Source organism: Danio rerio, chromosome 22 (genome assembly GCF_049306965.1).
Source record: "Danio rerio strain Tuebingen ecotype United States chromosome 22, GRCz12tu, whole genome shotgun sequence".
Classification (NCBI taxonomy): Eukaryota; Metazoa; Chordata; class Actinopteri; order Cypriniformes; family Danionidae; genus Danio; species Danio rerio.
This window is the reverse complement of record NC_133197.1, coordinates 21,429,645-21,454,805: the sequence shown is the minus strand read 5'-3', so window position 1 is coordinate 21,454,805 and position 25,161 is coordinate 21,429,645. Positions and strand designations below refer to the sequence as shown.

Sequence of the window (25,161 nt, the reverse complement as noted above, 5' to 3'; positions counted from 1 at the left end):
CTACGAGCTGCCCCCTTCAGGTACATATCAGAATTGCAAAGCAGGGCGTACAATTAAAATCAACTGAAGAGGCTTTTATGAACTGACATGTTTTCCGTGGGTGTAACTGCAATTCTCACATTTTGCTTCATATTTTCACGTCGTTTTAATCACAGTTGGTACAGCTTAATCTCGAGAACTCGTGTATAAAACGAGCTAGCGAGTTTGCTAACGTTAGCTTAGCTCGCGGTTATTTGTTGTGTCGCGCTAGATGTTGTAATGTCTTTATTTATTTTTATTTATCTCGAATACATTTTAAGAAAATTGAGCTGATTTGTTTGTCAGAGGTAGCAAGGGTTAATGAAATGCTATTTCTAGAACACAACATAGAGGCAATTCTGTTGGGGAAATGTCTGCCTATAAATGTGTGTACGTTCTGTGTTTAGAAATATTTTCCCTTGACTCACCTATTCAAGCACGTGGTTCTATGGTGTAATGGTTAGCACTCTGGACTTTGAATCCAGCGATCCGAGTTCAAATCTCGGTAGAACCTATATTTTTGCTCTTATTAACCTGCGAATAAGAAAAGTCAGAAAACAGCCGGTAGAAATAAACGAAATTAGCCGCAAAACGGTAAACATGAAGGAGCTTCTGTTCCGTTCACCGTTGTTTTGAGGGTTAGCATACTGCTTACTACATACTCCATACTACAGTTTGAAGATTTAAAAGTAAATGTAATATATTTTTATTTAATTAAAAACAGTCGGCAGTATTTATTTTTTAACAAAACATTTAAAACATATATTGCTATATTTTACGATAGTCAAACAGAACTGATTATAATCAGAGTTCTGCAAATTGTGTGCATATGATCTCTCACGGATAGAGTTGAATTGTATTTTAAAGTAGATACATATTCACTTTTTGTTGCCTGACTACAAAATAATGACTCCTAAACTATCCATAAAATAAAACTCCCGCCGGAAAATAAAAATAATAATAATTAGCATTATCTTGTTATCATGACTAGCAAGGTGTTATACTTTAAATGTCCAGGAGACGTCAGTATATGATATATGAAATCTGGGGGAAACACCTAACAAATGTTTGGACCTCATAAAAATTCTGTGAATTATTTTACATATTAAATAAACATTTTCTATTTTATCACTTCAAATGTATTTCACTCATGTGATTTAAAATATAACTATCAGCATAATTATTTCAATCTTAAGTGTAATTCTAATATGACTGATAATCAAGAAGATTAATCGTTGAAGGTGATTGTCATCCATTTGGATGAAAAAATGTGATAAAGAATATTATTTAAAAAAACTTTTATTAATCAAGGATACATTAAAATGATCAAAAGGGACAGTAAAGACCTTTAAAATATTTGAAAATAAAAATGCTGTTATTTTAAACTTTGGATTCTTCAAAGCATGAGAAAAAATTAATTATTAATTACACTTTAGAAAATACTAGGTTGTCGTAACCTAATATTGGGTCAAAATTTGACAAACGTCACTTTTTTATTATCATTTTTAAAAATGTAACCAAAATGTGACTTTTTAACCCAACAGTTGGATTTGTCCATATCTGACCCAGCATTGGTTTAACATAACCGATCATTTTTTAGTATCATTTGTATCATTAGTAATAACAAGAGCCATTATAACTGACTGATTACCAGTAATAACTGATCGAAAAAGAGCAGCAAATCAGCATTTTAAAGAAATTTTGAAGGATCATGTGACTCTAAAAACAGATTATCGATGCTGAAAAATCAGCTTTAAATTACAGAAATAATGTACATTATATATTATATTCACAGTTATTCAAAATGTAAATAACATAATATTTATATATATTATATAAAATATTAGTTGATAAGCAGATAAGACATTTTTTTGAAATGTTCCAAACTTTTGAATGGTGTGTGTATACACTCACAGGCCACTTTATTAGGTACACCTTACTAATAACCAGAAGAAACCAGTCTGAGATGATTTGCGCTTGTGTGTTCAGAGATGCTCTTCTGCATACCTCGGTTGTAATGAGTGTTTATTGTTGCCCTTCTATCAGCTCGAACCAGTCTGGCCATTCTCCTCTGACCTCTGGCATCAACAAGGCATTTGTGCCCAAAGAACTGTCGCTCACTGGATATTTTCTTTTTTTTTTGGACCATTCTCTGTAAACTTTAGTTTAAATTCTCTGTAATCCTAGTTGTGCGTGAAAATCCCAGGAGATCAGCAGTTTCTGAAATACTCAGACCAGCCTGTAAGAAAAAATGAGGACGACGTAGTAATCTCTATGAAGATTTTTATTCAGCATAGCAGTCTCAAAAAAACATGGCAGTACCTTGGGTTCAGCGGAGTCAGAATAAACCCCAAACATTTTTAGACTCAAACCTTTATACTGTTTCAGATGTTGCATTTAAAATTGCCTTCTGATGTTAAAGAAGTTGCTCTTTGCTATTGAGCTGTTCTCTCTGTGTCTCTATGTCAATGCAGTTTCCACACCATTGATGAATTGGTTCTCTGTGCACCACATCCAACCCCATTCTACAATTGTTGTCTGGCACCAACAACCACGCCACGTTCAAAGTCACTAAAATCACCTTTGTTCTCCATTCTGATGCTGGATTTGAACTGCAGCAGATCGTCTTGATCATGTCTACAAGCCTAAATGCATTGAGTTGCTGCCATGTGATTGGCTGATTAGAAATCTGCGTTAACAAGCAGTTGGACAGGTGTACCTAATAAAGTGGCCGGTGAGTGTATATATTTATCTCCTTGCACGCATGCACTCTATGTCCTTTTTTACTTTCATATTCCCTCCAGCACCAACTTTCTGAATCTTAAAATACTCAACTTCTCTTTTCTCTCCAGCCATAGTGCTCATATTTTTCCCCTTCACCCTATCTGAGCCCATTTGGCAAGTTAACAGACCCTGTATTTTCCAGGCCTGAGCCACTGCTGCCCATTCCAGATGTCTCTAGTGGATGCTTTGACCTCACCAGGAGCCAAACGTCCCATTAGAGTTAGCCGGAAATCTGGCCTTGAGGCTTATATGTACAACGTACGTGTCTGTAAATGATCTAAAAGTCTAAAATTCCACATTTATTAAGCCACTACGAGTATGTGTGTGAATGAACAGTCAAAGTGTTGTTATTTTTCAGAATATGAGGGAAACTGCGGTTGCCAGGTGTTCATTAAATCACGCATTTGTGTATCAAAGTTACTTCAAGTCGTCACGAAATCAAAAGAGACACAATTGGAATATTTTTCCTTTCACTCAAGTAAAACCTTTGGCTTGTTACACTGCTGTCAGCAGCTCACAAAATGTACAACGGTCCAATGTGTGTTACCTGTAATAATTCCACACAGAGCCGCAGAGAACAGCAGCAACAGTGAGTGAGTATAAATATATAAACCCATCCAGCCGATGGTGGGTATGGCCAGGAGCCAGACATCACTGACCCCTGGACTGAAAGAAGTGTAGTATTGTCTCTCTCTAGGCCTTCAGCTCTGTGTATTTCAAGTCAGCCGGCGGATCCCTCCAGGATTATTTGCTTTTGCCAGGATATATGCCACATGTGAGTCAGAAAAAAACTGCTTTCATCATTTCCTTAAAGGAAGGAAGCATTTTCTGGCAAATTAAGAATGATATAGAACGCAATTATAATTATTTGATATTTACAGTTGAAGTCAGAATTATTAGCCCCACTAATTGATTTTTTTTTTATTTTTTAAATATTTCCTAAATTATGTTTAACAGAGCAAGAACATTTTCACAGTATGTTTGATAATATTTTTCCCTCTGGAGAAAGTCTTATTTGTTTTATTTTGGCTAGATTAAAAACAGTTTTTAATTTTTTAAAAACCATTTAAGGTCAAAATTAAGCATTTTTTTCCCAATAGTCTACAGAACAAACCATCGTTATACAATAACTTGCCTAATTTCCCTAACCTGCCTAGTCAACCTAATTAACCTAGTTAAGCCTTTAAATGTCACTTTAAGCTGTATAGAAGTGTCTTGAAAAATATCTAATCAAATAATATTTACTGTCATCATGGCAAAGATAAAATAAATCAGTTATTAAAACTATCATGTTTAGAAATGTGTTGAAAAAACCTTCTCTCCATTAAACAGAAACTGGAGAAAAAAATAAACAGGGGGGCAGAAAACATGAAATAGTGATGAGTAATGGCTTATGAAAAGATTTGTGTGAATGGTCTTCAAAGTATGTGTTTTTTAGTCTAATGGTTTTGTTTCAGGATTGCAGTGTGTGAAAAATAACACTATTGTTTTATTATTAATTCCATAAAGCAAGGGAATACAAGACCATGTGTTGATTAATCTGGGAAAATAGATGAAGAAATACATTTAGAAATGAATTATATCACTAAAGTCACATGCAGATTAGCTTATTTATAATAATATAATATATAATAGAATAGAAATCCTTTGTAGCTGTTTCAGTGGGTTTATTTTACAAGAGTCTATTTTAATTAGCATTATACATTTTGTAACTACTGTATTTTATATTGTTTTTATGGAATGTCTGCAGCAATATGGTGATGCCTATAACAAATTTCCTGTCAAAGACAATAAAGTTTACTACTTCTACTACTAATAATAATAGCAAGGCACATTGTAAGCCAGTGTTAACATTTCCCATCTGGACAACTGGAATTTTACTCATTCATTTTCTTTTCTGCTTAGTCCCTTTATTAATTTGGGGTAACAACAGCGTAATGAACCACCAACTTATCCAGCGGTTCATTATGCTGTGGCGACCCCAGATTATTAAACGGAAAGCCAAAAAGAAAATGAATGAATGAATATTTGCTATATAACTGCCCCTCCAAGAAAAAAATTGGATTGCATTTCTTAACTCCTAATGTTGCTAGTTAACACACAATGCATTTTTAACACATCCCATAATTTCTAAAATATCAACCAAATGATTGATATGTACCAGAATTAATACGTGTATATGAAAAATAAAAAAATATAAAGTGTAAGACCCAAATAATCAAAATAAAACATTATTGAATAGTAAATCATCTTTTATTGAAGTGTACCATAAAATAGTTCAGATTCTCATTTAACATGTTTTCTTATTGTTTTTTTGTTTTTTTTACAATAAAACCAAAATTAAGTGTAGTAGTGTAGTGCAACAGGAATTTGTTTGTTTGATTTTTTGTAAACCAGCAATGCTGTGTGTCTTTTTTTAATTGACTTTAATAGTCATTATGTAAAACAATCAAAATATGGTCAACCGTTTGGTAGAGCAGGCAGTTAAAGGGTGAAATGTTCAAGATATCTTCATAAGCTTTTTTTAATGTTTGTAGATTTTTCTTAATTAGGATAGCCATAATATAGTATGGAAAGTAAGTCAGCATATAATTTGGGAAAAGGTTTTGAAGGGATACTGTGGATGCCCATCTTTTTTTGGGACACTGTACAATAACAAACTATTTTTACGTTACTCTGGGGGATAGATGTAGGCTTGGAGTAGACGTTAATTAAATACAATTTACCGGTTAATTTACTAAATAATATTAATAATCTAAATAATACAAAATAATATTATATCTAGAATACTTTTTTCTGATTGGACCGTCAAGGCATGGCAATAAGGCTATCAGCCTGTTCACTGGTGGAACTGAAACCAGTGTTCTGTCGATTTGTCCTACTTTGTCAGATTGTCCTCCCATTCAAAAAGTAGGTAGCGCATTTTAATGACGCAATATGCTACCCATCACATTTTGCTACCAGTGTAAATTTTAATGTGTAGTAGTGTTATATAAGCTGATTACCCTAACCTACCTTATCCCTAACCCCAACCTCAGGACCATTCCAATACAGTGCAGCATAATCTGGGTAGGATCAAATGTCAAAAATGTGCCGATTTTATTACATCTAATTTACTATTCATGCATTCATTTTCTGTTCGGCTTATCTCTTTATTAATCAGCGGTCACCACAGCGGAATGAATCGGCAACTTATCAGCACATGTTTTACGCAGCGTAATCTAATTTATTAATTAAACGTAATTATGTTTCAGTGTTTTGATAGATATTTTGTGTATTCTGACCTACAATTCCTGATTAGCTTGGTTACTATAAGTCAAACTATGCATCTAATTTGACTTTACTTTTAGGCTAATTGTAGAAACAAACAGAGATTTTACGAGAAAACTTGAAACTGAGATGAGAAACAGTCTTATGAACAGTTACGTTGTCTATTGGTGCTCTAGATCTGCCGGTTTCAGATTGTTCACTGTTGCCAACTATTTTCAATGAAAAGGCGCTACGCTTTGCTCGAGAAGTCGCTAGATTACGTCATACGTTAATTTGTATATTACTGACGTCATGACGTTTTACCATTTCTGTTTGTTTGACAGCCTATGGTTAATAAAGGGGTATTTATATTTGCACTACGCTTTATGTAAGCATGTCAATTTAACTAAATTCATTGCTGTTTGAATACAGTATATCATTGTAGATGTGCAGTGAATGTGCAGTAATCTCTCAGACGTAATAAACTCTAACAAGTTCTGAAACTCTCACTTAAAACATCTGTGATTGTGAACAAAAAAAGAATAAACCGTAAAATTAAATTGTTAATATAAAGGAGAAGCAGATTGGTTTGACTGTACAAGAGAAATACCTTCACACTGCCACTGCTAAATCCAATAATCATTTGCCGTCGATACGCAGAGGGGTGATCTGCTGTCAGGCTGGAGGTGGCAGAGACTGCTGTACGAGGACTGGGCCGCCTGTCAGTGCTCTGAGGCGGGGGAGGGGGATTATTTTGTTTTTTTTAAATAAATTTTTTAGTCTTATTATGTATTCAAAATTCCACTTCGTGAGTTGTTCTTTTAAGAAATTTCCACGGTTGTTGTAGCTACTAAATCATATGGACAGGAACAGAAATTAAGTTATTCAGATGTGCTTTCGAACTGAACGGTTCGAAAACGTGCAATAGGCTACCATAAAAGGCATGAATTCTACGCAGTTTTGCAACCTTAAAGGGCTTCACAAACTATTCAAATAAAATGGTTTATTGTTGCACAAATGTGTAAGCATTTTAGTGACTTTTCCACATTCAACATTATCTATTGTAGATAGATTGTTAATGACGATACTGTCGTTTACAAACTACAGCAGCACCGCCAGTATTTTGGAGCCATAGTATCGCGATGCTAAAATAGTACTGGAAAACCATGCAACCCAATTTGCATGTTCTCCCAGTGTTGGCGTAGGTTTCTTTTGGGTGCTCCAGTTACCACACAGTCTAAACACATGTGCTATAGACCTTTTTCTTAGAACGCAAAATTACCCATTATGCTTTGCATGTATGCGCAAGGAGAATGCTAGGAACTTCCGGTCGGCAGCTGATGAGTGTCACATTTGGACAGATTTGAAACAATAGTTTTAATCTATTTTACCTGCTTTTATTATCTTTGAACTAATACTGTTGTCCATCATCTCCTGGTCTGATTATTAAAAGAAATGCGATCTAATAGGATGGAAAACAGCTGCTGTGAGGCACTTTCCCCTCGTTGTCAGATGGCATCTTCTGCTGTTTAAATGAAGCCTCGTCATCGCTAAAGTCAACATTTTCTCTTTCTTTTAAATATAAAACCAGCCCAATCAAACGTGATGGTATGACTTACATACCTGTTAAGTTTCATGCCAGTAATCTGGTTTGCTCTATAATGCAATGAAGTATCGCGTGCGTGTTTGTGTGTGTCCAGAAACACACACACACACACACACACACACACACACACACACACACACTGTATTTCTGACGGCAGACACGTGAACTAGGGGAATATTTTTCTTTCACACTTGAACCACATCTGACAGATTATAACGGCTTTAACATACACATTTCTAAGTGGTGTGTCACAAAAACACTGTGTAATCCATTAAAAACGCCATTTTCGGAGTGCAATTTACCTATTGTAAACGATGTAAACGGAAGTTCTAACTATTCTACCGGAAGTCGCTGGTCGCTATGGCGCCCTCCATGCAGCAGCCAAGAAAAAGGTCTATAGGGGAACCGATGAACTAAATTTTTCTGTAGTAAATTTTTCTAAAAAACGTTGAGTTATTTATTTAACTCAATGGTTAAGTTAAACATATTTGGTGCTTTGTTGGGTTATTTTTAACCTTAATTAGGTTATTTATTAATAACTTAACCAGTTAAGTTAAATATTTGGTGCTTTGTTGGGTTATTTCTAACCTTTCTTTGCTATTTATTAATAAGTCAACCAGTTGGGTTAAAATTTTGAATTTCAACAAACAACTGATTTAATTGACACAAAACAGCTGTACTAATTTGCGTGCGTAATGTTGTTTTTGCGCTATAAAGTTTATTTAAGCTACAACACTATTTTGTTGTTATTTTCTAACAAATTACCTTCGTGTCATGGTTTTTATATCCGTTTCACCATCAAAGACCATCTTTTAGAAGTGTTTGGATGTGGTTAAAATGTATTGTACATTGTGGACACTGAGCTAAGCCTGCTGCAGCTGCTGGACGGTCTCTACAGCACAAAGATATCCATATTCTGCACATGATTTTCTGCTTGCACAGTTTATAACCGTCTGCTCTTTCTTCATTGTTTGTGATTCTTGATTTATTTGAACAAAAGAATCTGGAACTAAAATGAAATTGAAATAATGCATTTTCAATATTTTTGAATACTGGTATTTCTTTACACAGTCATATTTATAATATTAATAGTAGTACTAGTAGCATTGGTAAACCAGAATGGAAAAAAAACAGTTAATCAAAATAATCCAATGCATTGGGTTAAAATAACCCATAGTTGGGAAGGTGCTATAATAACCTATAGTTGAGTTATATGTTGGGATATTTTTAACCCAACTATTTTAACAGAGTAATGAAGGAAGATCATGTAAAGGGATGTGTTGCTTTAGTTTTCTGACCCTGATAAGGACATTTAATTTGGAGAATTTGATGTAAAAATGTCTAACAAATATTGTGAATGGTTTCTCTTTGCAATAAAAAACTTAAATAAAAAAAAAAAAAAAAAAAAAAACCTTGATTATGCTAAAAACCTGCTCTTTGTACAAAATGCAACGAAGAAGTAGGTACACTTTATCACTTATTATGGGAGTGCAATGAGATCCAAACATTTTGGAGGGTGATTCTTATCATGATTGGTGAATTAATTGAGGAAAATGTACATCTGGATCCCAAATTATGTTTATTTCATATATACCCTGTAAACCTGGATCTAAACACAAGCAAACACAAACTATTAGATTTTAGTTTACTCCAAGTGAAGTGTGTTATTGCTGTAAATTGGAAAATAAAAAATAAATAAAATCAAGGGCCATCCTGTGGCCAGTGGATTAAAGAAATGATCTTGCTCTGGAGAAGCTGACATACACTGTTAAAGGAAAATGACAAGATTTTTATAAAACATGGACCCCGTTTCAACACTTTCTGAACCATGTGGACCATGCAACATTTTTAGATGTTTGAGCTTTCAGACCCTTGTTGGTGTCTTCTAGTATTGTTCAGATGTCTTACATTTCAGCAACAATTAACAAATTTGTTTAAACAGTAACACTAGAAAGCTGTAAAACGCAAGATACAAAACTGCACTGAACATTGTTATTATTTATTTATTTTTTTAATTATGTACTGGTATTATTTGAATTTATGTAACTTATTTACATAATAATTTTCACATGTTAAACATTTGTCTTTTCACTTATTTATTTATTTAAGTATTTTGTTCTGTAGTTTAAACAAAACACATTAAATATATTTTGGGGGAAAAAATAACCTGCATTATATTAAAAAAGGAACTCAAATATTAATAGTTTTCAGAAAACGAAGATAAGGGAGTAAATCTAGCGAGGCTACTTATAGTGAGTTAGGATAGATCAGATTGGCTAACTAATGAGTGTAGATGGGAGGCCAGCTGCAGTCAATCATATCACATGCTCCTCTCGAAATTAGTTTGAAAATTTTTAATTTTTTAAACACTATTTTAAGGAAAAAAACTATTAGCCCCATCAAGCTAAATTTTGTTTCGATAGTCTACAGAACAAATCATCGATATACAATGACTTGACTAATTACCCCAACCTGCCAAGTTAAACTAAATAACCTAGTTAAGCCTTTAAATGTCACTTTAATCTGTATAGAAGTGTCTTGAAAAATATCTAGTCAACTAATATTTACTGTCATCATGACAAAGATAAAATAAATCAATTATTAGAAATGAGTGATTTCAACTATTATGTTAAGAAATGTGCTGAAAAAAAATCTGCTCTCAGTTAAACATGAATTAGGAAAAAAAAAAAAAAAACAGGGGGCTAATAATTCACGGGGCTAATAATTCTGACTTCAACTGTATATCGCTTTACCCCCAAAACTTTAAATTAAGCAGAATAAAGAAAAGCGGACGAATAAAGGGTGTTTGTGGCCAAACTGAAGCAGGATTTTTCTTATCATTTCAGTGCAGTAAGTGAAATATTAACTAATATCGTCAGTAATACTGCTCTTTTACCAGCTGTTAGTCAAAATACTGCACCCTTTTCTGGGGTGCGTTTCCGAAAACCATCGTTAGCCAACTTAAAGATCGCAAGTTCTGTCATTACAAACATAGTTTGTTGATTAGCCGTTTCCCAAATCCATCGTTTCAACGAACATTTGCAAACTGCGTCACAAACTTTTGCACTTGCAACTACACATCTGGAGCTGTAGTCAGGAGAATAGTTGGCCCCCTATGCCCTATTTATTTAGAACATTTAAACTTGTAATATATATTTTTAAAAGCATCAAAGTCATCACTCTTGGGTGAAATTTGCTTTCAAAGTATTTTTACAGTTCAGTTTTCATGTTTCTTTATGTTTACTATTGTGCTCCCTTCGCAGTGCACTTTGAAAACATTGATGACATTTTGAACACAGCCGTAGCTCATAACGAAAGCTATATTGAAAAGCTATGATTTAAAACTGGAATTTATGTTAAGTCTCCAAAGCTTAAGAAAACAAAAAATATAGCATACGTTAATACCTTTAAATTATAGTAGGTTAAATGAGGTTATAAAATAATAACAACAACATCAACAACAACAACAACAATAATCATCATCATCATCATTAATATTATTATTAAAGTAGGATTTTGTTCATTTCCTAATTAATAATAAATATAAATTTTATTTTTCTCATAAATAGCCTTATTATTTATTTATTTATATGATTTAAATATGATATTAGAATAGGTGTTAGCTTTTGTAAGTGATTTTATATTTTAGAATAGAGTAATATTTTCAATAATATTTGTAAAGGAAACATAGGCCCTATATGTGCTGTTTACATATATTTCAATAAATATGGAAAGTGAGTGCATGTTTTTACCAAAACTAATATTGGATTTTATTTAAATGCGTGTGCGTGTAAAATAATATAATTTGTACAAAGAAATAATGAGGTTTTTCTCTGAAGAAGTAGTTCCTCCACCCCGTTTAGAACATCTTTATGGGCCTTTTATGTTATAACTAACATGGTTCAAATGATGGATCTGCGACAGAGAAACTACAGGTTTTGGGAAACACTCGTCACTACATCTGTCTTTTCGGAAACGATGCATCGTACGATGACAGTTTAGCAGCGAGTTACATCGTTGTTTGGGAAATGCACCCCTGATCAATAACTCCTATATGATTGAACAGCTTGTACATATTTCCCCATAGTATAAACAGCATAAATAAACAGAAAGAGTATTCAGTAATATGTTCATCTTACCATTCAGATTGTTGTTTGTTTACATCTGAGTATCGCCAATATGGTCGCACATACAAACGGTCTATAAATGGTCAGTTAAACCCGTTTTCAGAAGGAAAATGGTGATATATAAAGTGAATTGAGCTCTCGGAGTTGAGTCCAGAGCTCACAGCATAACTATAAAAAGTGTATGAGCTGATCTGGAGGAGTGAGGACTGCGTATTTGTCTCACTATTCATTACTGACTTTAGCTGACTGTTTAATGAGTTTTTTTCTCACAGACTGATTGGTGCGATTATTCATTTACAGTGGTATGAACCATTATAGGGGTGGTCAAATGTATATTTATATTATTAATTAGATGTTTAAATAAATTTTAATAGTTAACATTATTATTACAAATACAAAGCAGAGTAAATTATTTCTTAGTATTAAAGAGCTGAACCACCAGTGTTGTTTTGATGTCCTTCAGGGGGGATCAAGCGTTAATTAGAGTGGTCAAACCCCCCTGTAATTCGCGCAAGACACAATTAAGTCTCGGTTATCGACTAAAGACAAAATACGTTGATTACACACAGCTCCTTAAAAAAAAGGTATTGACTGCTTCCATATGTCGCCTTATAAAAACAACAGCTCTTCAGAGTCAACTACAAATGAAAGCAAACATTATGACATCCTCGACACAATTCTGAAGATACATCCTGGTGAGTCCAACTTTGCACTTTTGAACAGTGTTGTGTAGCCTATTTTAAGGTTGTGGTAAGACAAAATGTCTATAATTGAGAGTGCAAAACAAAAAGCAAATACGATAGAAAAAAAAACTGAGCCAATGTTACAAAAAAGCTCTGTAAATTAGTTCTTGGAGACGGCAACAATAAACAGCTAAAATAGCTCTAATGACAGTGTTGTGAATGACAACCAGCCTACGATCTTCTCCAAACCAATAAAAAAAGAGAATTATGATAGAATGGCTTTCACTGATACTTTGCCATCTTCTGAAGCTCAATCCTGCATGAGCAGAGAGGCGTCAAGCCAGATGGAAACCCGCAGAATAACAACTTAGGGTAAAAAAAAAAACTCAACCATAGAATAACTTTTTTTTTCTTGTCTTGCTATCTACGTTTAGGAACACAAGGCTGGAATAGATGGAATATTTCTTAACATACAGTGAACAGACCATATATAATTTAATTATATTAAATATGTAATATCATTTTATGTATTCTTGTCTTGTCAATTTGTGACGAAACTTACTGCTGCTTGTTTTAGTCAGAATTCAGATCTCAGTTTTGAAATATTAATAAAATAACAATGTTAGAATGAAAGATACACATTTAGGTAAAGTCAGTGTAGTATAATTATATGGGTTTTATTAATGTATTTTTTAATTACAATAAAAAAAACTATCAAAATAACTGCCTCAGTTGTCATGATTTGTTCCGCGATTCAGTTGTTCCCAAAACGTCCTTACTTACACTTGTGAAATGGAGGAAGAAACTGATCCATGAGCTGTGTACTGTCAAAGTCCCATACATCAATAGTCTATTCTGATCTGTCCTTTAACAAACGGCCGACGAATCCCCCATTGCAGGGTCGATTATTGCATTATTCACCAGAACGTTCACACGTTAATGGTCACTCATCTTCAGTCATGATCAGTCCCACGCACACCCGCACTCTGCTAGTGTCTGAATGGAAAGGACATCGCGACAGAAATAAGATCCAATGGACAGCCAATCACGGTCACTCCAGAATGGCTATATTGTGGGGCTGTTGCTGGGCGCTGCTGTTGCCATGGAACATTCTATTAAGTGTCGCCTCTTGGTCATTCTTAGCTCTTTGCAGGAAGCTTTTGACCCATGTTACTGACAAATTAAAATACTTCTGCATATACCCTATTATATTTAAATGGACATAATACAATGTAATTAGAAAAGTGTGTTTAAATATCAGTATCTTGGCAATGACATTGGAATTGTTGGTCTGATTGAACCCTCAAAACTTAATTCAATATGAAAACAGATTGATCTAATTTATAGTCACGTGTAAATACCCTGTCAGAATTGGATGCTTGGCCAGGGCAATGCTGAACTGAAAAGGAAAGTGGCTAATGCAGTTAGAAGAGAACATGGCTAATGTAAATAACATTTGCAAACCAAATAAGATAAGAGCTCTACCACTTCTGGCTGATAGGTTTTTTACAGGATGTAAAATTAAGGTTTACATCTGGACCCATGTGTGCTCATGCCTACATAAACATATGTTCTATTGACAGTACTTAGGATTAAAATACGCTAACTGGATAGGCAAACATTTAAGGCTGCTTATTTACACAAATGCATTAAAAATGTCTTTCTGGCATGCTTTCCAACATTAATTCCTGAAAACGTTCAATAAACAAGGCAATGTGGTGCGCAATAACCAAAAAGCAGATTATTACAAATATTTAATAGGAATGTAAACAACAGTTCACAAAGTAAAATGTTCAATAAAGCAATTCTTTTTAAAATGCAAAACTTGAAAATAAATGAGCATAAAAGGCTTGCAGATGCTGTAGTGGTATCTGACGTTTATATTTTAAACATAGGGGAACCAAAAAAAAAAAAAAATATCCTAATAATTTCATGACATTAACCTAGAATTGCAGTCCAGATTATTACATAATTAATTGCACGCATAGTTTGTGGAAAATTACAAACAAGCAGTAATTTCCGACATCTTCAACCGCAGATTATGGTTCAGTTCGTCAAATGACATGAGAAAAGCGAACCATTATTTACATAACAGTGCTGTAGGATTTAGGATTCCAATATAGAAGATTCTGTACAGTAAACAGACTTTAAAAATAGATCCGGTCCCCCAATTTCAGGTATCCTCAGCAAATCATTTTGATTAAAATAAATTGATTAAATAGATATAAAGAGTTCTGTTCTTTCACACTCAAAGTAAAACACACTAAAGCTTTTTTTTTTTCTCCAAGGAGGACCATTGCGAGCATGTGCAGTCTTACTCTGCCTCCTTCCGTCAGTCCAGTGGTTTGTGGGAGACATAATGCGAGTATTCAACCTCATTTCTCTCACACAGGTCCAGAATAGCGGTAACTGTTACTGGGTTTTCGCTCTTCGTTTACCGCATTCTCTTGATTTGAGCATTCAGGGGAAGGGCTGACCTTAAAGAAATTTGATACAAATCGCACCTACAAGAGACAAGGAGAGAGAATGACTTGAAAATGCTACAATTCCAACTAATGGTGAGTTCACACTTAACAGGATTGGTTCAGTTAACAGTGGAACTACCAGATCTCTATTAATTCCATTACTACTAAAATGGGCATAGCGGTTACATTAGTTTACATAAGATTATACATCATTTACATAGGAGGTCAATTTGTCACTTCATATTTGCATTCAAAGCTTTTACTAAGATTTTAGAATTAAGCTTTAAAAGTTTGTCATATTTCATTAAGTCATTACCATAAAAATACAGTGAATAATTGTGTACGAGTTATTAGATCGTCCACGAAGATGCACACTTTTTTTGTCAGGCAAGTCAGCGCGATCAGGATTAGCCAATTTTTAGCCAAAGCTAAAATGAAACACGTGAGGAAACAAATACCCATTAAATTAATGCCACGATCATGAATTTAAGATTAACCGAATGGTCAGTGAGAGGCTACACTGTTTCAGTTAAGCAAAAGCACACACTAAATAATATAAAAAATACTAAATAAAAACATATCAAGTTTACCCTGCAGACGATTCCCTGGCATGCTGATGTTGCTTTAGATTTGTTGTTTTTGTCAGCTTTTTTCTCCCCATACGATTTACAGTCTTTTCGTCTTGACATCAAACGTGAATCTTGTTTTTTTCTCAGTTGCAATTTCATCATCATAGTTTTAATCAGACAGACGCCCCTTTAGAAGATGTACTGTGGATCAGTTACTTTTTAAATGTACGTGTGCATTGTGCATCACACACACCAATATTAATTCTAATTGGATATTTCCCAAAAAAGTCCCTCAATCTCATTCTCGTCTCCTTTTTATTAGTCAACAAAAATGTCAGTATATTTTTATTACAGTTTTCGTCATCATCACTTGTCTCGTTTTCATTGTTAGAAACATGTTCGTCACTAAAATTATGATGAAAAATTTGTCAATGAAATTAACACTGTTTCTTGTAATCAGAAAGTTGTTTTGTTAGCAGCAGAGTTGGGTGTAACCCGTTCCACAGTAATGAGTTACTGTATTCTTATGACATTTTTGGGGAAAGCAGTAATGAATTACATTTTAAATTTGTGTAATTTAATTACAGTAACTAACGTCATTGTAAATGCATTACAAGTATAGTTTTTCGAAAACAATTTTCCTTTTTTTTTTTTTAAATCACGTTACGCTCCAACGTCAGCTAATAAACATTCGCTTTTAAATTACTGGAGAGCGCAAGCTGAAATGGCTGCTGACGAGAGGAGTTGCTTCTTCAAGTGGAAATACAGACGTTACTTTTTACAATCGGGAGTGAAGGTAACTTCGGATAATCTAAAGAGAAGCGTAGCTGCTTAAGGAGTCGTTCTAATATCACTTCTTTTGTGCGTTGTTTCCAAGTTCGTGGTTTCAAAACAGAGGCATGCGGCTTATGCATGGATATCTGGGGCGATGCGCACGTGGCATGCAAGTGATGCGACGTGCTCACGTATTCCAGATTTCATGTATTTAACATTTCAATGTTAACAGTTTGTCTCCACAATTGTAGACATAATGCGCAATGTGTTTTTCCTACTATGAATGTCAATGGTTACATATATCCAGTTTTTTTCAAAATGTCTTCTTTTGTGTTCAAAATAACAAAAAAAAAGGACAAACAAGTTTGGAACACGTGAAGATTAAGTAAATGATGTGAGAACTTTTTAATTTTGGGGCGAACCATCTCTTTAAATCTTTTGAATTTGTCAAACTGCTGTGTTAAACACATTGTAAAGTTTTTCAGTGAATATTAAATTATTGAAGAGCTGCAGTTTATTTTGTATTTTAAAAGCAACTTTAAAGTAAAGTAATTAGTAATCTGATTACTTTCTACATGATGTAATTAGTAATGTAATCTGATTGCAATTTTTCAGTAGTAATCAGTAAACTGTAATCCATTACTTTAAGTAACTTACCCAACACTGGTTAGCAGAGACTTGGCAATAGAGGCACGCATATTTAAAGGCACACTAATAAGTAGCAGGTATTGAAATACATGCAATTAATTGACCATTAGGACCAAGACAGAAATGCTGTAAACTAGGGTTGTCAGGATACTAAAATTTGATACCAATTGGTACTGAAGTTTCAAAAACGTCCATTTCCCACAAACTCTTAAGCGCTGTGGAGCACGTTTTTAAACAGCGATGATTTGCCATTCTGTTCGCATGCTAAACAGAAATGACTGTGATTGGCCATGAAGGTCATCAGTTCACCGAACTCACCACTGTTTACTGCGTATAACCACAGATACATCGACACTGGATTGTTTTAAAGCAGCGATTCATCAGCAGATCGCTCGTATGTCAGCTTATAGACAAACCAGCTGATTGACATGGCTTTGAAATGCTCAAGTGTCCCTGTATCTGTGGTTACATGCAGTAAACGTTGTTCAGTTCAGTGAACTGATGACCTTCACAGCCAAATCTCAGTCATTTCTGTTGAACACAATGGCAAATCAGCACTGTTTGAGAACATGCTTCAAAGCGCTTAAATGTTCACAGAAAATAGACGTTTTTAAAACATTAGTATAGTTTGGTATCGAATTCCAGTATTGTGACAACACTATTCAGTTGTGTTTTGTAATTTTAATAAAATAACAATGTTAGAATTAATTATTTTTTAATTATTAAATGACAATAAAAAAATGAAATGGCTAAATATAGTCACTATATGAATGCCTCTGTAGTTACAGTTTTAAAATGAACTCTGATGCATTTGGTTTATTAATGTGATTGACTTAAGTAATTGTGGACACTGCTATCTGATCTTTGGGGCACGCCAAACAAACTCAGACTCTATTCACATCCAAACTAAAAATCGATTTATTTGAATCTAAGTTTTTGACAAAAAATAAATAAATAAATAAAATAAAACCCTGAATAACATACTGTAAGTGTGAACACACCCTAAAAGTCTTGTTTAAATTATTTTTAATTTTTTACATTTTAGTTAGAAAAGACAGAAAGTCATTCTATATTGAAGCAATATGCAAAAACTAGTTCACTTACGGTTAGAATTGCAATGAGTGCCCCCTGGAGGAGCCCGACCATCACATCGCTCCAGTGATGCTTATAATCAGACACACGAGTGTAACCAACATACACAGCAAAGGCCACCAAGAAGAACTGGATGGTGGGCCTCAGGAGACGAGCCCATTTCGCATTCAATCTGGCCTGGACATAAAACTGCAGAGAGAAAAAGAGGTCTCTTTTATTAGACACTTATTAAAGACTTAATTTGTCAAGAACATTGGACAGTTTAAAAAAAAGAAAAAAAGACTTTGACCTCAGGGAAATAACAAAGGCTAAGAACAGCTTAGTATTAGCTTAGTGGCCTCTCTAAATGAAGAGTTCAGCTTTGTAGTTTATAAGGAAATCATTTTGCGCTATGGTGATGAACCTGTTTTGGCAGATTTCAGAGATTTTTTTTTGTTTGTTTGTTTTGTTGTGCTCTCTTATTGTTTCATGAACAGTTCTAGTCTATACAAACTCTACAGAAAGCCTATTAGTACTACTTTTATTAAAAAAAATAAATAAATAAAACAAAACATTTACACTATTTGTTCATCGTTTCCATCTTTTCCTCAAATGTAGCACATTTTGGATACGTTTTGAGGACAGAACGTACAACAACAAGTGTAGCAATGCTCAAAGAACCTCTTGGTTTGTTTATAAACTTGGCATTCTCACAATCAAGTGCAAAACCAGTGTGTTAATCTTTCACCCTCACACCATGTCCCAACAACATGGGACACAACAAGATTCCAGCGACAAGCAATTTGGCTGTCCGCACCAACATAGATGCAACATGACAGAAACATTTAAATACCAGCCACTGCACTCTCAACGAATACTGCAAGTCGAAAGGCTTTTAATCTAATTAACACATATTCAACCAATTTAACATTATAAATAGGCTACTGAGTGACTGATGTTGTTGGTTTGTAAAGAAGATTTTTATTTTCTAAACCTGTGTAAAAACTTTAAATTAAAAAAATGTTTTATTGGGTCGGTGGAGGGCCCTATGAATCTGCCATTATATGTCTTTGGAAGCAGGTGATAGGTTAAGGTAAAGGGGCCATAAAAGAGCACGAGAGAAGACTTGGGGATAAAATGAGAACCACCTGTGTCAGAAAAGCATGAAATGTATAAAATATATGTTGAAATTGTCATTTACATTTAAAAAGACACATACTGTGTGGGAAAAAAAGAGTCCAGTTTAGATGTTTGAAGCATATATATTAGTTATGATTACCAAATGTGAACTGTATGTGGAAAAAAAAAAAGTGAATACATAAGATCTGTACATTTTAAGGGTCAACAAGAAGAGGGGTCTTTGAATTGGGGTCGTAAAGGAACAGGAGCTTGGAGAAGCTTGTTGAACCAGAAACGAGCTGTGAAAACACAATGGTGGGAGGAAGCAAGGATAAAGGATACAGCAAATTTGAAGGACATCAGATTGTCCTGGGGAGAGACTAGAGATGGGTTTGCTCCAGGCCGTCTCTGCTTTTTGGAAAATATTCCAATAAAGTAAACTCTTCTGATATTCATAACCACCAGTCTGAGTTTGACTCATTAAGAGAAAAGCCGGAAACCATGACATTTGCTGATTGAGTCAGTTCTGACTTCCATTTTCAAACAGTCTGCTGGTCATTTTATCTAGTCATACAAGTTCTACAATAAACCATCTGCTGCTGCTTTCAGTAGTATGGCAATAAATGGCACCTATAATGGTATATAAACTCACATTGGTAGCATTTAACATCAAATAAAGCACAAAATCAGTACCTGAGGAGATCATTGTCTTAGTAGTATATGCTATTGTAAGAGCTTTCTAAAATAGAAATTTTGTGTGTCCCAGATGGTTAGGACAAAAAATCCTTTTAACATAGAAAAAAATACTTTTTAAATAGCATGTTGATGTGCCATGTCCTAATTCCTAATCCCCAGTATTAAAATAGCAGAATTTGCTGAACAACCAGCCTGATCTCATGAGACAACTTAAGTATTTTACGTTTTGTCAGTGTAGTGGCTAACTAATAAGAATTAAAAATCACTCGTTTGAAAATGTATGATTTTAAAAAGGAGGCGTGAAATCATAATCCGCCCCTAAAACCAACCATCATTGGGTGATAAGCAAATCGTTCACAATTGTACGAATTAGATTGTAGGAATTCATAGGAATTAGCCACTCAATGAAAAAATTATGAATTGCTGTGAGATTGGGTTGGAACAACAGTGACCATCTTTAAATTTGTTATGTCAGTGACACCAAATATAACTGCAGAAATACTTACAGTTTTCAAACAGGTTTTCTGAATGTGCCCCCATTTGCAACTTGTTGAAGAAACAGGATCCAAAGCCCAAATGTTTGTTTGATCTCATTATTTAAAATGGTAGCATTGCATAATTGCTATAATACTCACCGCCAGAAACAGCATGCAGTACATCGCGAAGGAGGAGTGACCAGAGTAGAAGGACAACCTACAATACAAAAAATCACATCCAGTTTGAGAGGAAATTCACTGACATGTAACTGTTGTTACCATTTACTCTTTCTGAGGTCCATTTACAATATCACAAAGAATTTTGTACCAAATAACATCATGATTTAGATGCAATATGCTAATTTCCCTCTCACTGGAACACACTGGCTAACTGGTGTGTGAATGACTGACACAATATGTATATTTAGACAGCTGTATGGCCAAAGCTGTAAACATCTGCAACATCACTGTGAGTCAGTGCTGTGATTGTAATTAAAAACACATAAAAACATATCAAACGATTGACTATGTAATGACATGGTTCCTCCAAGTTGTGTGGTGTGATATTATGGTCGCATCCAATAGACCTTTTTTTAACAGAGTTTCTCAATAGCAGAAGACGTCATAGCAGGGTAAACTTAGAGTGCAGTGAATTGCAGAGTGCAACAAAAACAATTTTTACAATCCTGTTTGCTGAAATAATAAAAGAAAAACTCCACAATGGTGTAATCAAGGCTTTCAGGAAAAGGGATAAAATAGTGTGAGACTGATGACGGCAGCCAGAGAAGAGAATAATGTCAAATTTACTCTCAGCCCAATAGACAGTGCATTAGAAACACCTCGCATAAGCGGTAATTCATTTTTTGTAATTTGACGCAAAAGATGATATAATACATACATAAATGCATATAAATGTTCATAAATTAAAAAAATATCCAAATCTTAAAAACTTTCAAGGATTTAAGATTATGATGGCCGTTAAATGGGTCATAACGTGCTTGTAAAGAGTCCCTAGAGTCACCACTGCATTGACTTTTAACTTTTCTCTGTCAACACAACAGGGAAAAAGTGTCAGAGAGGAAAAAATAATATGACATCTGCTTTATACAGAATACAGACCTCTAATTTAAGCAAATTTTAATTAAATAATTAACCATTTAGTGTTAATAGTGAGCTGTATGTACATTAATCTTGTGACATAAAAGTTGATTTACACGTAGGGGCCAATAAACAATATCCTATCGAATTGCGATAAAATTTATTTTGATAATGATGATAAGCTATGGACATTTTTACATTGATATTGATCTAAGAGCCAACCACACAGCAGCATTATGCGACAACTAGGGTAGTGACGGCAACTGATTTTTTGTTACTGCCATGATGAAGCAAGAAATCAAGCATTATGTCGGTTAACCGCAAATATACACATGCATAAGCCAATATATTAGGGATGTTAACGTTTACTCGATGATCAATTGATTGTCGGTAACCCTATTAATCAATAGACCTCATCAATGATTGATTAAACGTGGACATTTAAAGGATAAATTATGCTTTGTGCTGTGACATGTGTTTACGACTTCATTTAGCAAAGCCTATGCTGATATTTCTGTCCCAGTTTGATACTATTCACTAAACTGAGGAGTTCAAAACACTCGCTCACCTCAACTCACCGTGAATGAGATGAAAAAACGAAGTGCAGTGCTGAGGTGAAATCAGATTCTTAAGTCAAAACCTTAAAATAATGACATGTATTAAAATGTTGATAGAGGTTTGAGATACAGCAATTACAGCGGAGCATTAAAAATGCGTATTTTCCATGGAGCGATTGATTTGAGTTGGTAGCCCTGCTAAGTTTATTTGACAGAAGAAGAAAAAAAATTTAGTATGAAAGGTAATTAAATAAACCGTCCAATTTTTGTAGCATCAGTCATTGTTGGGATAATAACTTTTAAAGCTGGAGTTAGCATTTTTGCCATATCACCCAGCCCTACTTATACGACTCGGACAACGCATGTAAAATGTAGCCTTTAACAGCACCATCTGCTGTAAAAAACAAAGCTCAGAATAAATTTATGAGAGAACAGATGCTTTATGAAAAATTCATAATCGATTACTTGAAAAAGTTTGCCACAGTTTTATTATATACTGCAGCAAATCTGTAGGCGGAGCTAAACGGGCTTTAATGCAAAAGTAGGAGTTAGTCTTCATCTGGAAGACAGAGTTTAGCCAAACTATTTTACAATAAAGCAGCACATCACACACCTATCCACAACCATTTTTGGCAGATTGGCTTCAATACAAGTTGTTTTCAAACAAGTAGTTGGCGAGTTCTGAATCTAACAGTATGCTTTTTATAATACCACTTTTTTGATTTGTCAGTTCATGAGCCCTTTAAAAAAGATGAAGTCATACCGGGCTTCGGTCACATCTGCAGGGTTGCCAGTGCAGTTGTTCAAGTTCACGAATCCTTTGCAGACTTTGGGAGCACAAACTGCTAGGAAATTGGGGCGTGGTCGACCAATGGTGTACTTGGCCAGGTCTGTCAGTGATTGGCTGACAGCTCCTCCAAACAGGAACGCGCCCAACACTTTATAGATTGCTGACACATATTGATTAAAAGAGGAGTTGGAGTGGATTTTTTTGCTGTACACCAGATATGCTTCACCCGAACAGATCTAAAAGGAAAACAAGGTACGAGGTTTAGGAGCAGATATGGCTTGTGATTGGTGCACTGTGTGGAGTCATGAAGGGACACTTTGGTGAGGATCAACATTTGACTGGTGTGGGATGATTATGAGGTCATGGAGATGAATGAATGAATGAAAAAGGGACTCACTATGAGGATGGTGCAGGTGATGGTGACTGCAGCCAGAGTCACATTAGTGATGGTGTCGGTTTTCACTGGGTAACCAATGCTCTCGTCCTGGCAGAAGATTCCTCGCTCATACGGATGAGATGCAATAGTCATTGCCACAAAGGGCAGAGATGCTGTAGGAAAGACAAGACAAGAAAATGTCTTGATGTTTTTACAATAAGATAAAAATTCTGTCATCAAATATTTTGATAAATTTTTTTTGTAAAGTTTTTAACTTTACAGTAATCGCTTTTTTGATTTTAAGTGTTACTATTACATTAAGTATGAGATTTTTTGTCAACACAATGTCAATGTTAAATGGACAGTTCACCCCAAAATTTTAATTCTGTCATAATTTACTTATCCTTCAGTTGTTTAAAACCTATTTCTTTAAATCGGTTTCTTTCTTCTGTTGAACACAAAAAATATATAAATACATTTTTAAAAAATCAATAAAAAAAGGCTGGCAACCAACTAAATTCAATAGTAATTTTGTCCTACTATGCTAGTCAGCCACTATTCTTTAAAATATATTTTGTGTTCAATATAAGAAAAAAAAGTCATAAAGGTTTAAAACCACATGAGGAAGAATAAATGAGGAGGTAATTTTCATTTTTGGTAAACTATCCCTTTAAACACATAGCCAAATAATATAAAAATAAATGTACACACACACACACACACACACACACACACACACACACACACACACACACACACACACACACACACACACACACACACACACACACACATATATAATTTATTTATTTATTATTTTTTAAAATGTATTTATTTTTTAAAATGATTTTTTTGGTAATTTTTTTCCCAAGTCGTAACAAAATATTTTGTAAAATCAAGGTTGCATTTTTTCCGTAATAACCCTAGCTGCCAAAATAAAATCAACTAACAAGTTAAATTCATATAAAATACACAGAGAAAAAAGGAAACTTCATAGTACTGCATACATTTGTAGTCAGACAATATTAACTAAAAAATAATTCAAATAAATTAACTATACGATTATATAAAAAAATAAAAATAAATCAATAATCTGACATGTTTACAGTGGTCTTCTACATACGTTTAGAGTTAAACAATATTAGTGCTCCCATTTAAACCTGTTTACACAAATTGGTTTATACAGACAAGTTAAAAGAGAGTCTTCCTTGTTTCGAAGTATGTGATCACATGCCATGTTTCATAACATTTTTGGACAAATTCCTTCATTAAATATTTAACTTTCTCTAATTTCAAATATAAAACCAGATCGCACATTGAAGCTTTGGATGGGGCGGCCGATTTCTACTCAAGTAATATTCAAGTTCTTCTCCTTGCTCATAAAGTAGCAAAGGCAATAGCATTTTTTTGATCAATGATGTTTTGTATCCAGGTACATCAAAAATAGCTGTTTCCACATTAGGTTCCATATCTAGATTAAAAGTGCCATTTAATGTTTTTAAGCGTGTCTTTATAACTTTTGCACACTGTTATAATTCTAAAATAATATTGACCTACATTATATAATAGTATGTTTGTAACTGCCTTTAAGGCTAATCAAATAAAAAAAGCTATATTCTATTAATACAATGTATCATTGAAATATAACAAAGAAAATAAAATGCATAATGCAGTATTTAATAACACTAACTAATAGTGTACTTTAACATTACAAATGTTTTCTAAAATCTTGTAGTTACTGTCAAAGCCATTAAATAGCAAACAAATAAGTGAAATAAAATACAGAAACAGTTCATGTTGTTTCATGAAACACAGCCCTCATTTTCATACAAGCTTGTTTTAATAAATCACAGAACGCTGTCTGAAATTTAGCCATGGTAGCAGCTAGTATTTATAGTACCTGTTTTTTTCCCTAAGTCACATGGAAACACATGTATACCACAACTATGAGGAAGTCACCTGACCACACACTTTTAACCTAAAACACATTGCATGCCACACAATAAACACACAGCCCAGACAGCTCTCCCATAATGCCTTGCTTGGGGGACTGAT

General features: G+C 34.2%; 1 protein-coding gene and 1 non-coding gene across 2 annotated transcripts in view; one reads left to right on the top strand and one right to left on the bottom strand.

The window, feature by feature from the left end:
• Positions 1 to 460: 460 nt before the first annotated feature.
• Positions 461 to 532, top strand: trnaq-uug (transfer RNA glutamine (anticodon UUG)). Its single transcript has one exon. It is a non-coding gene; the product is annotated as a tRNA-Gln (tRNA).
• A 13,676-nt stretch (positions 533 to 14,208) lies between these two features.
• plpp2b (phospholipid phosphatase 2b) overlaps positions 14,209 to 25,161 on the bottom strand; it is a 42,321-nt gene continuing 31,368 nt past the window's right edge. Inside the window, 5 exon segments of the mRNA NM_199953.2 lie at positions 14,209 to 14,971; positions 18,028 to 18,204; positions 20,445 to 20,502; positions 22,704 to 22,966; positions 23,128 to 23,279. Of these exon segments, the coding sequence (NP_956247.2) occupies positions 14,852 to 14,971; positions 18,028 to 18,204; positions 20,445 to 20,502; positions 22,704 to 22,966; positions 23,128 to 23,279 (770 nt within the window). The 3' untranslated portion in view covers positions 14,209 to 14,851.